At 41.1% G+C, this 14,353-nt stretch overlaps 1 protein-coding gene across 2 annotated transcripts in view; it reads right to left on the bottom strand.

The window, feature by feature from the left end:
- Positions 1-14,353, bottom strand: part of ARHGAP8 (Rho GTPase activating protein 8) — a 106,881-nt gene that overhangs the window by 17,701 nt on the left and 74,827 nt on the right. For both annotated transcript variants that reach the window (XM_005299911.4, XM_065583749.1), the window contains exon 9: positions 13,600-13,673. In XM_005299911.4, the coding sequence (XP_005299968.1) occupies positions 13,600-13,673 (74 nt within the window). The remainder of the gene's footprint in view (positions 1-13,599; positions 13,674-14,353) is intronic.

The following is a 14,353-nucleotide window of genomic DNA, read 5'->3' as shown; positions in this document are numbered from 1 at the left end:
ACTCCACCCAACACAGGGATGTAGCAGTGGTTGCCTCCACGTGGGGCAGTGTGATTGCTCTGTGCTTAAGTGGCACAATCTAGCCCTTGGATTTTAGAATGAATAGGTTCAAGTTACAGCTGATATCTTTGAGCACAGATTATTTATTATATGTGGCCACCAACAAAACGTAAGTGGTTCTTATTACAAGGTTTATTTTTACCTTGAGGTTTCTGCAGACATCTCAACCACACTTGAGATGTATAGTGTCTCAGTGAACCCTGGTAAAAATATAACTTTTGTGAAAAACACAAAAGCCAAGAACCCTGAAATGTATATTTAGCCATTCTCACACTTGCCCGGTGTTGCATTTTTAATGTTATTTGATATCAGACAAACTTGATAGAAGCGTAGGCCAATGGGCAGATTCACCAAGCTGGGGCAGGCCAACGGCTTGATTCAGGACAAGTTTTATTAAACAACGGAAGAGACAATAGGCTCAAAGGAATACAAAATGCTAAAATACTTTCCTGCTTTCTGCCAGCTGGGAAGGGGAGAAGCCCTCACTGGCTACTATGCAGAGCATGTCCCAGTTCAATCCCTGGTTTCATGAGCCATGGGAGTAAGGAATACACTGGGTCTCCCTAGATCACTATGGGCATTTAAACATCCTCCACTGGAATTTTCTGAAGAAAGTCCCTGCTTGCAGCTTTCTGTACAGGCCTGCATTCCTGAAGATGCATGCGTCATGGCCCTTACCAGATCACCCCAATGCTGACGTCAGTGAAACACCCACAGTGATCCACAAGCGCCTGCAATACCATAGAGCAGTACTCCTTTCTACTGATGTACTCAGTTGCAAGATGGTTTGGCGCCAAAATTGGGATATGCGTGCCAGCTATTGCCCCACTGCAGTTATGGTATCCCACTGCTGCAAAGCCATCCACTACAGACTCATAGACTTTAAGTTCAGAAGGGACCATTATGATCATCTAGTCTGACCTCCTGCACAACGCAGGCCACAGAATCTCACCCACCCACTCCTGTAACAAACCCCTAACCTATGCCTGAATTATTGAAGTCCTCAAATCATGGTTTAAAGACCTCAAGGTGCAGAGAATCCTCCAGCACGTGACCCGTGCCCCACGCTGCAGAGGAAGGCAAAAAACTTCCAGGGCCTCTGCCAATCTGTCCTGGAGGAAAATTCCTTCCCGACCCCAAATATGGCGATCAGTTAAACCCTGAACATGTGGGCAAGACTCACCAGCCAGCACCCAGGAAAGAATTCTCTGTAGTAACTCAGATCCCACCCCATCTAACATCCCATCACAGATCATTGGGCATATTTACCTGCTAATAATCAAAGATCAATTAATTGCCAAAATTAGGCTATCCCATCATACCATCCCCTCCATAAACTTATCAAGCTTAGTCTTGAAGCCAGATATGTCTTTTGACCCACTACTCCCCTTGGAAGGCTGTTCCAGAACTTCACTCCTCTAATGGTTAGAAACCTTCGTCTAATTTCAAGTCTAAACTTCCTAATGTCCAGTTTATATCCATTTGTTCTTGTGTCACATTGGTACTCAGCTTCAATAATTCCTCTCCCTCCCTGATATTTATCCCTCTGATATATTTATAGAGAGCAATCTTATCTCCCCTCAGCCTTCTTTTGGTTAGGCTAAACAAGCCAAACTCTTTGAATCTCCTTTCATAAGACAGGTTTTCCATTCCTCGGATTATCCTAGTAGCCCTTCTCTGTACCTGTTCCAGTTTGAATTCATCCTTCTTAAACATGGGAGACCAGAACTGCACACAATATTCCAGATGAGTTCTCACCAGTGCCTTGTATAATGGTACTAACACCTCCGTAATCTTTACTTGAAATACCTCGCCTGATGCATCCCAAGACCGCATTAGGTTTTTTAACGGCCATAGCACATTGGCGGCTCATAGTCATCCTGTGATCAACCAATACTCCAAGGTCCTTCTCCTCCTCTGTTACTTCCAACTGATGTGTCCGCAATTTATAACCAAAATTCTTGTTATTAATCCCTAAATGTATGACCTTGCACCTTTCACTATTAAATTTCATCCTATTACTATTACTCCAGTTTACAAGGTCATCCAGATCTTCCTGTAGGCACGATCTACCTTTTGTAAAATCATGTTGTATTTTGTCCCAATTACCATTGACCTCAATGTCTTTAACTACTTTCTCCTTCAAACTTTTTTCCAAGACCTTGCATACTACAGATGTCAAACTAACAGGCCTATAGTTACTCGGATCACTTTTTTTCCCTTTCTTAAAAATAGGAACTATTTTAGCAATTCTCCAGTTGTAAGGTACAACCCCTGAGTTTACTGATTCATTAAAAATTCTTGCCAATGGGCTTGCAATTTCATGTGTCAGTTCCTTTAATATTCTTGGATGAAGATTATCTGGGCCCCCCGATTTAGTCCCATTAAGCTGTTCGAGTTTGGCTTCTACCTCGGATGTGGTAATATCTGCCTCCATATCTGCATTCCCATTTATCATCCTACCATTATCCCTAGGCTCCTCATTAATCTCATTAAAGACTGAGGCAAAGTATTTGTTTAGATATTGGGCCATGCCTAGATTATCCTTAACCTCCACTCCATCCTCAGTGTTTAGCGGTCCCACTTCTTTCTTTGTTTTCTTCTTATTTATATGGCTATAGAACCTTTTACTATTGGTTTTAATTACCTTTGCAAGGTCCAACTCTACATGGCTTTTGGCCTTTCTCACTTTATCCCTACATGTTCTGACCTCAATAAGGTAGCTTTCCTTGCTAATCCCTCCCATCTGCCACTCCTTGTAGGCTTTCTGCTTTTTCTTAATCACCTCTCAGAGATGCTTGCTCATCCAGCTTGGTCTACAACTCCTGCCTATGAATTTTTTCCCCTTTCTTGGGATGCAGGCTTCTGATAGCTTCTGCAACTTTGACTTGAAGTAATTCCAGGCCTCCTCCACCTTTAGATCCACAAGTTCTTCAGTCCAATCCATTTCCCTAACTAATTTCCTTAATTCTTTAAAGTTAGCCCTTTTGAAATAAAAAACCCTAGTCCCAGATCTATTTTTGTTTATCCTTCTATCTAGTTTGAACTGAATTAGCTCATGATCACTCGAACCAAGGTTGTCCCCTACAACCATTTCTTCTATGAGGTCCTCACTACTCACCAAAACCAAATCTAAAATGGCATCCTCCCCTCTTGTTGGTTCTTCAACTACTTGGTGAAGGAATCCTCAGCTATCACATCCAGGAAAATCTGAGCCCTATTATTATTACTAGCACTTGCCCTCCAGTCTGTATCTGGGAAGTTAAAGTCTCCCATGATCACACAATTCCCATTAGTGTTTACTTCATTAAAAAGATTAGAGAGAGAGAGCGAGAGAGAGAGAGTGGGGGGGGGGGAGGAGGAAATAACTCAGTGGTTTGAGCATTGGCCTGCTAAACCCAGGGTTGTGAGTTCAATCCTTGAGGGGGCCACTTAGGGATCTGGGGCAAAATTAGTACTTGGTCCTGCTAGTGAAAGCAGGGGGCTGGACTCGATGACCTTTCAAGGTCCCTTCCAGTTCTAGGAGATAGGATATCTCCATTAATTTATTTAATTTAATTTAATCCATATCCAAATCGGATCCCGGAGGTTTGTAGCACACCCCAAGCACTCAGGGGAGGCTCTAGTAGCTTTCTTTCCCAATGTGATTGTTGCCCAGACAGACTCTGTCTTATCCATTCCATCACTTCTTATTTCTTTACAGTCTACCTCATCATTAATATACAATGCTACTCCACCACCTTTGCCTTTATTTCGGTCTTTCCTAAACAGCACATAGCCTTCAATACCTGTACTCCAGTCATGACTACTATTCCACCATGTTTCTGTTATCCCTATAATATCTGGTTTCACTTCCTGCACCAGTAGCTCTAGTTCCTCCATTTTGTTACCTAGGCTCCTCGCATTAGTGTACAAACATGGTACACAGCAGGTCAGGCACTCCTGATTCCTGTTCAGATTGAGAGCTCATGATATACTGCATGACCATCTGTGATGTGTTCATAACAATGACCCCAACAGTAGAGAACAGTGCAGGATCCACCCTTTCAGACAGAGATGGCAGGTGCACAGTAAACAGGGGCCGTTGAAAAATGCTGTGAAATGCAGTCTGAAGCCCACAGAATGATGGGACAGAAAAAATTGCATCGTGGGACATTAAGCCTGCACCCATGATGCACTGTGATCCACTCTGCCGTCCCACAACTCCTAGCTGTAGAAGGTGGCGAGTAGCACACAGGGATAGCTACCCACAGGGCAGTGCTTTCTCTGTCAATGCTAGAGCACCAACTGTGGACTCACTCTGCCAACAGAAGAAGTGTTGTGTGAACATGCGCAAGCGATGTAAATATATTGTTTTTTTTCTCATTGGTGTAACCTGTGTTGACAAAACTCTGTAGGGTAGACAAGGCCTTATGTTATGGACTAACAAAACTACTTAATATTTGGAGAAAAAATAATTATGGGATGATTCAAGTAGATTTCAGCCTTGGCTGAGAACAAACCCTCCACCCATGAATCTGGGATTGTCTCCTTTATACAGTTTGGATCTTTGATCCTTAGAGACTGTGAATAGGTGATCAGTCAGATAATGGGTTTCTCCTCAAGCTGTAGCTTCGAAAAGCTAGATCTGGAGATAGGGAATTTGCATCCCCTCCTCCAAGTATTTCCACCCACTTAGCTGTATAAGTTCACATTGTTTCGTATAGTCCTTTGAAGCTCATAACACTTCCCAGAGTTCACATTGCTCAGGTTTCCTACCTAGAGGTGTTATATACAATTCCGCAGTAATACATAAACATTTGCATTTTTAATACAATGTACTCCTAAAATGCTTAAACTTAATTCAATAAAGTTTATCCAGTATATTGCAGGAAATTGCCATATCTCTCACACCTACCTTATAGCAATTTCATCTAGACCACATTTCCCTAATCTGCTTATGACAATGTCATGTGGGAAGGTCAGAAGCGTTACTAAAACCAAGATATAGCATGTCTACTGCCCCCCCAACTCTCTGCACCCACCACTTGGCTAGCAGCTGTCAAAGAAGGAAATTAGGCTGGTTTGGCATGATTTGTTCTTATAACCCTATTATCCCCTAAGTACTCACAATCTGATTGTTTAATAATTTGTTCCAGTATCTTTATATGTATGGAAGTTAGGCCGACTGGTCTATAATTCCCTGGGTCCTGTTTATTCTCCCTTTTAAAGATATGTTCTATGTTTGCGCTTCTATATGTGAAAGAAAGCATAATTAAATATCATTCAAATTTTAAATGAATCAAGCTATACAGTACCACAGAATCTCTATTGCTAGAAATCCCATGCTTGAATAATAAGAATATAGCAATAGGAATATAATACCGACCACCTGAGCAGGATGGTGATAGTGAAATGCTCAGGGAGATTAGAGAGGCTATAAAAATAGAAAACTCAATTACACTGGGGGATTTCATCTATCCCCTGGGTACATGTCACTTCAGGACAGGGTGCAGAGATAAAGTTTCTAGACACCATTAATGTCTGCTTATTAGAGCAGATAGTGCTGGAACTCACAAGGGGAAAGGCAATTTTTGATTTAGTCCTAAGTGGCGCACAGGAGGTGAATATAGCGGAATCATTCAGTAATAGTGACCGCAGTATAATTAAATTGAATATCTTTGTTGGCGGAGGGGCAATACCAAAGAAGCCCATCACAGTAGCATTTAACTTCAGAAAAGGGAACTACACAAAAATGATGGAGATAGTTAAACTGAAATTAAAAGGAACAGTCATAAGAGTGAAATGCCTGCAAGCTGCATGGAAACTTTTAAAAACACCATAATAGAGGCTCAAATTAAATGTACACCCCAAATTAAAAAAGAAAAAAGAGGACCAAAATAGTGCTCAGTGGCTCAACAACAGAGTAAAAGAGGCAGTTAGAAGCATAAAAGGCATCCTTTAAAAATTGGAAGTTGAATCCTACTGACGTAAATAGAAAGGAGTATTAACTCTGGCAAGTCAAGTGTAAAAGTATAATTAGGCAGGGTAAAAAGAATTTGAAGAGCAAAAGACAAAAAAAAGTTTGCTGTAAGTTTTTGTAAGTAAAAAGTATACGAAGCCTGCCAAACAGTGTAGCCACTAGATGATCGAGGCGCTAAAGGAGCACTCAAGGAAGAAAAAGCCATTGCAGAGAAACTGAAGGAATTCTTTGCATCTGTCCTCACTGCAGAGGAGATACCCACACCTGTGCCATTCTTTTTAGGTGATAAATCTGAAGAATTGTCTCAGATTAATGTGTCAATAGAGGTGGTTTTGGAACAAATTGATACATTAAACAATATCTAGTCACTAAGACCAGATGGTGGTATTCACCCAAGAGTTCCGAAGTAACTCAAATTGAAATTATAGAACTACTACCTGTGGTACATAACCTATTCTGTACCAGATGACTGGAGGATAGCTAATGTGATGCCAATATTTTTTTTTAAAGCTCCAGAGGAGATCCTGACAATTACAGGCCAGTAAGCCTAACTTCATTTGGGTTGAAACTATAGTAAAAAACAGAATGATCAGAAACAGATGAACACGATATGTTGAGGAAGAATCAACACAGCTTTTATAATCTATTAGAATTCTTGTCAACAAACATATGGACAAGGATGATCTAGTGATAGGGAATATTTGGACTTTCATAAAGTCTTTGACAAGGTCCCTCACCAAAGGCTCTTAAACAAACTAAGTTATCATGGGATAAGAAGGAAGGTCCTCTCATAGATCAGCAGCTGGTTAAAAGATAGGAAACAAAGGATAGGACTAAATGGTCAGTTTTCAGAATGGAGAGAGGTAAATTGTGGTGTCCCCCAGGATTCTGTAGTGGGACCAGTCCTGTTCAACATGTTCATAAATGATCTGGAAAAACGGATAAACGGTGATGTGGCAAAGTTTACAGATGACACAAAATTACTCAAGATAGTTAAATCCAAAGCAGACTGTGAAAAGTTACAAAGAGCTCTCACAAAATTGAGTGACTGGGTAACAAAGTTGCAGATGAAGTTCAAGGTTGATAAATGCAAAGTAATGCATATTGGAGCACACAATCCCAACTGTATATACAAAATGATGGGGGTCTAAATTAGCTGTAACCACTGAAGAAAGACCTTGGAGTCATTGTGGATAGTTCTCTGAAAATATTTGCTCAATGTGCAGCAGCAGTCAAAAAAGCTAATAGAATACTAGGAACATTAGGAAATAAACATTAGATAATAAAACAAAAAATATCATAATGCTACTATATAAATCCATGGTATGCCCAAACTTTGAATACTGTATGCAGGTCTGCTCACCCTATCTCAAAAATGATATATTAGAAATTGGAAAAAGTACAGAGAAGGGCAATAAAATGGAAGGGCTTCCATATGAGGAAAGATTTAAAAAACTGGAACTACTCTATTTAGAAAAGAGAGGACTAAGGGGAGATATGATAGAGGTATATAAAATCATGAATGGTGTGGAGAAAGTGAACAAGGTAGTGTTATCTACCTCTTCACATAACACAATAACCTGGGATCACCCAATGAAATTATTAGGCAGCATGTTTAAAACAAACATAAGGAAGAACAGCTTCACACAATGCACAGTCAACCTATGGAACTTGTTGCGAAGGCCAAAACTATAACTGGGTTTAAAATGCATAGAGGATAAGTCCATCAATGGCTATTAGCCAAGATGGTCATGGATGCAACCCCATGCTCTTGGCATCTCTAAGCCTCTGACTCCCAGATGCTGGGACTGGACGACGGGGGATAGATCACTTGATAATTGCCCTGTTCATCTCATTCCCTTTGAGGCATGTGACATTGGCCACTGTCAGAAGACAGAATACTGGGCTAGATGGACCACTGGTCTGACCCAGTATGACCATTTTTATGTTCTCCAGTCCTCTTAGGATCTCACCTGTCCTCTATGAATTCGCAAAGATAATTGCTAACTGTTCAAAGATTGCTTCAGTTAGTCCCTTAAGCACTCTAGGATGAATGTAATCAGTTCCTGACACCTTCTAACTTATCTAAATATTCTTTCACCTGTTCTTTACTGATTTTGGCTCGACTTCCTTCCTCCTTATTGTTAGTATTAATTGTGTTGAGTATCTGGTCACCATTAACCTTTTTAGTGAAGACTGAAGCAAAATATGTATTAAACACCCCAGCCTGCTTGATGTGATCAGTTAATAACAGAGGAGCAGAGGACCTATATTTTCCTTTGTCTTTCTTTTACTCCTAAGGTATTTAAATAACCTCTTCGTATCGCCTTTTATGTCCCTTGCTAGATGTAACTCATTGTGTGTGTTAGCCTTTCTGATTTTGTCCCTTCATGTTTGTGCTATTCTTTTGTACTCTTTCCTAGCAATTTGTCCACTTTTTATAGTATTACTTTTTGATTTTCAGGTCATTAAAGAGCTCTTGATGGAGCCAAATTGGCTTCTTACTATTCTTCCTATATTTCCTTTGCATTGGGATAGTTTGCAGTTGTGCCTTTACTACTGTCTCTTTGAGAAACTGCTAGCTCTGCTGAACTCCTTTTTCTCTCAAATTTTATCCCTTAAATGTTGACTTCACTTGGTGAATTTCAATGGTCTTTGTCCTGCATGACATCAGACTAGATGATCATAATGGTCCCTTTGGGCCTTGAAATCTATGAATTATGAAAAACTCATGACTTCTGTTAGGCCCTAAGTGAGAAGTTGTCCCAATCTCTACATTTCCCACTTCATCCCCATTTTGTGTGTAGTCTGTCTTTCAAACTGCAAACTTTTTGGGGTATTGGTGGCAATGTGTAAATATATACATTTAAATTATAATTAATACTAACAACATTATTAGCATAACAATTACACCTCAAACAGGGATTCCTTAAAAAGTTCCTGTGTGATTAAAAGCTAAGAATTTGCCAATCCCTATTAAGTGATTATCAACATACAGTCCCTTGTTAGCCCAATAATCGGTGTGGCAGAACAAGATCTGAGTTTGGAGGCCATCTTGGGATTCTTTCCCTTCAGGCTAATGAAAGTTACTTTGTCTCTCTGTGTGAAAAGGGAGTTTGGACTCCTTTCTACATAGTTCCTGGCTGCTGCAGCTTGAGAGGTGGAGACTTGTTCTGCTTTGGTGCAGCACCCTAAAAGATCATCACGGCTACCTCCTGCTCTGCTTAGCATCTGCTTTGCCACAGGAATCTTGTCAGCCAGGACAGGATTCCAACCAGGTGGACTTGGACACAATTGGTTTTGTGCCTGAGACTGAACTGTAGCCTTCACTGTGGGTGCAGGGTAGAACTGCTAGCCAGACTCCCTGAGGTTGCCAGAACTTGATGGCAGGCTGCTTCTCTGAGGTCCCCAAATTCTAAGTACCTGATCTAAAGCTCACTGAAGTCAATGGAAGTCTTTGAGAGACTCTAGCTTTAGTCAAGGCACTAAAATTGTAGTGAACAGCAGGGACAATGAGATCTACGCTCTTTTAAGCAGGTTCAAAAGTGAATGCCCACCATCTACTGGTTAACACTTTGACTGCATTGCATGTGCTAGGAGGCTGCAGATGTCAGAAAACTTCCCAACTCACAAACCATGGTCTCTTAGAAACATGGTTCATAATGAACTCCCTATGGTTGGAAACATGGCAGCCCTAAACAGATCTGTGCTTAAGTGGGGGATAGCAGATCACTGGGAAAGCCCATCCCCACAGCAGGTGCCTGGAGCCTACATCAGAACAAAGAGAAAGGAAAAAGGAGAAGTACTTAGGCTTGCCAGTGCTTGGCTAGAATATGTAGCTTTGAAAAATTACAGAGGAACTGAATGTATCCAGACTGAGAACTTTTGTTAAAAAGCATCATCATACTTCCTTAGCCCCTACCCTTCACAGGCTCTGCAAAATGTGCTGAACAAGCTGGTGGATTATAGTTGGTTTTTAGCCAAAAGAATTTTAAAAAAATTTAATGATGTGGTCTGGAGAAAGCCCAAGGATTATTACTACCCACCGGGTAACAAAATCACTTCATCTGGAAAAGACTTTGCAATGACAAGGCTGACCCAGTGCTTTTCCTCATCACAACAATGAAAACTGAAAGCCTGCTCTTTTTCTTTTGTGCTTTTCATGTCGCTGCTCTAGCAGACAGAGGGTATCTAGGCCAGACTCAGCAGTTGGTGAGGTGGAGAGCATGGGATCAGTGTAGCAGTGAACTAGAGAGAGCATCAAGAAAGAAACAAAATAAGAAGTACAGGAGGTGTGGTACCAAATCTGCCCAGCAGATTGTTACGGAAAGACACATTGTTAGAGGATAATCATGGTTACAGTACCTTCATTTGCTGCTGAACCGCTAAGATATTCAAGATGAAGTCCATGTGTGTGCACTGCTCCAAAAACACAGCCAAAAACTCTCAGAAAATATTCATTGATCGAACTGTATTTTTATAATTAGTTTCAAGACAATAAATTTGTCATAATTCAAGACAACTTCATCCTTGGTTTAACTCTGCATACTTCAGTGGGGTAACATGAGGGAGGGATTTAATCTATTAAGATTAGTATGAAATGAGCATCCTAAATGTATTAAACTAAAGTAACAGTCAAAATCTTGATGTTGGGATGTGTCTGGAGTAGAGCTAACTGCTTTCATCATACGGTGGTTGGTGTACTGTATTGGAACATGCACTATAGCTTCTGGAGATTATAAATTACCCATTTATAATTACAGAGATAGTCTGCAGTTGCTGCTAATTCCCTTGCCTGAACACATTCCTAGCAGCGAACAATATGCATTCTCTACATCTATCACAGGACATTTGTCACATGTTACACTTGTAATGGTTCCATCTTCTAATTTGGCCTGGACGCATGACTCCTGCTTACAGTTAAGTGAGGCTCCAAAAAGTGGACCTCAAGTGGATCCAAACGTTCTCACTAAAACCCCCAGTAGAGGTGCTCACATACTGAAGATCTGAGGTTAGTATTAACAGCAGAATTGGCCCACTCTCCATTATTTGACCTCTGGATACTACAGGTGATGGAAGGCAATCCATATGTCATTGAGAGGAAAGGAGCCAACTGTTCTATACACCTTTATGGATGCTGTATTCAACTTCTTGCCAATCAGCAGTAGGTATTCATTCGTTATCACCCTCATTTGGACATATAGATAATATGCCAATGAATTATTTTACTGTAGGTATGAATACAACATGGACTGTTATTTAATGTGTAATAAATTAAAATTTAGCCTACATGGCCTCCTGATTAGACCAAGAAACTATGGGTCAATCCCTGGGCTCCACTAAATTCAATGGAGTTCTGTCATTGACTTCAATGGAGCCAGCATTTCAGTCAGGGAGTCACCAACAGTGCAAGAGGCGGCTTTTAATCTTTGCAGTGATTAGTACGGATCCTTTCCAGACGCAGTTTAAACAGGTTTGAATCATTTGAGTTCTGGGTTAAAATGAGCTAATAAATTCAAACCAAATCTCACTGACCATGAACATGAATACTGAGGGTAAAATTCACTCCATTCAGAAGGCCAGCACAAAATCTAGAGTGGGATTTACGTCAGGGCTGGCTCCCGGCACCAGCTAATAAAGCAGGTGATTGGGGCAGCCAATACAAAGGAGCGGCACTCCGTCCGGGTCTTCGGCGGGAATTCGGCGGCAGGTCCCTCAGTCCCTCTCTTTCTCTTTGAGCTGCTGCCGAAGTGCCACCAAAAAGGAAGAGAGGGAGTGAAGGACTCGCCGCCGAACTGCCGCCGAAGAATGGAGCGGCGAGATTGAGCTGCCGCTGAAGTGCTGCCGATCGGTTCTCCTCCCCCCCCCCGCCCCCGACGCTTGGGGTGGCAGAAAACCTGAAGCCGGCCCTGATTTACGTGCTACATAGGCCTTGTGTGGGCGTGGGCCACTTCTGAAGAGGGGTGACTTATACCCTGAATGCATACTGTTATTCTTGGTATTGGTGTACCATCAAAAAAAAAAAAAAGAAATCTCAGATAAAACTGCCTTATTTTGGGTGCTAAAACAGAGCTGAACATGGTTTCCACCAGAAGCAAAACAAAATGTAAAAAGCAAACCAACAAAAATCAGCCAAGATTTCTTCTAAACCCATTCAAAAGGTTTCCCATCCTTAGTGAAACTTTTGGCACACTAAGTCTAAAGAGAATCCGAGCCAGTGTTTTTTCACTTGGATTTATCCATGTTCTGTTGTTAAAGATTCACAAAGCTCTTGGTTGACTCTTGGGTTCCATTCCTTTTCTTCCACTGACTGACTATGTGACCTTGGGCAAGTAACTGAACCATGCCATGTCTCAGTTTAACTATCCATAAAACAGGGATGATACTGGCATCTACCCCACAGGGCTGCTGTGAGGCTTCATTCATGTTTGTGAAACTCTGAGATTGTTGGATGAAAAGTGCTATGGAAGTATTATTAAAAATAAAGGCTCAAAGTGCACAGTTGCAATGCACCAGGAGAGAGACCAGGAACCAGAATGTGATGCTCTGAGAGTCAGAAACTGCTCCCTGTCCACCCCACCGCCTCTTCTCTAGTGGAAAGTAAACTACTTGAACTCTGTAAAAAGCAACAGAGGGTCCTGTGGCACCTGAGAAGTGAGGTTCTTACCCAGGAAAGCTTATGCTCCCAATACTTCTGTTAGTCTCAAAGGTGCCAGAGGACCCTCTGTTGCTTTTTACAGATTCAGACTAACACGGCTACCCCTCTGATACTTGAACTCTGTATCTGTCACACAACGCTGCTTCTTTGCATTGTGTGACAGATACAGCTGCACTGGCTGATGCATTTATGGTGGAGCCAAGACTCCTCCCACAAACTCCTTGGCCAGCTGTGTGGGAAGGGACGTAACACCCTTTTGGGTAGTTGGCATCTCATGCTCCCATATTTCCCTGCATGGGCGTATAGGGCAACTGACAACGCTGCCCTTAGTTGGTAACGGATATACATTTTATATACTATAAATGCAGGATCTGACCTGCAGTCAAAGGAACTTTGATATCAATGGGAATATTTTGCTGAATGAGGACTGCAGGCTCACTCCTGTAAAGTAGATATTTTTTCAAGTCTGAGTTTCTTATGACATTGATTTTTTTTTTTTTAAAGCTGAACTCCCCATTGATTTTTACTGGGAGTTTTACTTAAAAAGAAATCAATGGCACAATGTGGGAGAGGACGTGTATTTCAAGCATTCTTTTTTCACTTACCATTTCCTGCACCTGAAAGCAAAAAAACAAAAACAAAAACCCACAAGCGTTTTTTTCTTATGGGACAACAATGTAATAATAAAATAGCCCTACCAGAGTTTTTGTCAATTGAGGTCTCTATTCAGTAAAGCACTTGAGCATATGTTTGGTTCTCACTGAAGCCACTGGTTTCTTTGGGATCTAAGCATATGCTTCAAATTAGGTATGTGCCTAAGAACTCTGGTGAATTGGGCCCTGAGATCTGTATAATTTCATAATGATACCCTTGTGCAGATGTTTTCCCCCACCCACCCTCAAACAAAAACCGATCTCACCTTTACTTTTCAGGTAGGACACAGTTTGCTTCATTACTGGTGGGATTAGTTGCCCTTTATTTTTGTCCTTGAGACTGTTGGAAGAAAATAAAAGTGCCACCTCATTTAAATGACATTTATAGACTAAAAGAAAGGAGTAGCCTCCAAATAAATCTAAAGAGATGTATTTTATACATACATTAAGCAGGTGCCTGCACCACACAAGAGTTGTTCTACAATTATAACCCCCCCCCCCCCAAGGCTCTAATGCTAACCCCAGCCCAAACCAATGCCCTATTGAAACTAGAAAGTCCAAGTTTTAGACAAAGAGCATGCCTAAATGCCTTTTTTCCTGGTAGAAATATCTATCTATCTATCCACACACACACTTCATGCCAAGTAATAAGTAAGTGCTGTTTACTGTTCTGAAACAGAGTCAAGGACAAGAAGGCAGAATGATATTCCAGACCAACTTTACCCCACTTTTGATTGTTTTCACTCTGGTTATTGTTCTCTTAGATTAGCAAGCCACAGCAGGGTGGCTTATAACAATGCGGCAGTGACGACAATGGTGATGTTTTTGATTGGATTTTGCTGTACGTCTTTAGTGGAAGGGTTTTAGGAAGGCTTAAAGACAGACAGAGAAGGAGTTTGCTGTGAACGTTTTATAATAAGTCTTGATCAAGGGATGCTGCAAGTTTAGCGGGCTTTTATCATGTTGATTTTTCTTTGTCATTTGTCTCCTTTTAAGCTACTGCGTATGTATAATTAAAAG

The sequence above is a fragment of the Chrysemys picta genome, chromosome 1, assembly GCF_011386835.1.
Source record: "Chrysemys picta bellii isolate R12L10 chromosome 1, ASM1138683v2, whole genome shotgun sequence".
Lineage (NCBI taxonomy): Eukaryota > Metazoa > Chordata > Testudines > Emydidae > Chrysemys > Chrysemys picta.
This window is presented reverse-complemented; position numbering and strand designations above follow the sequence as displayed.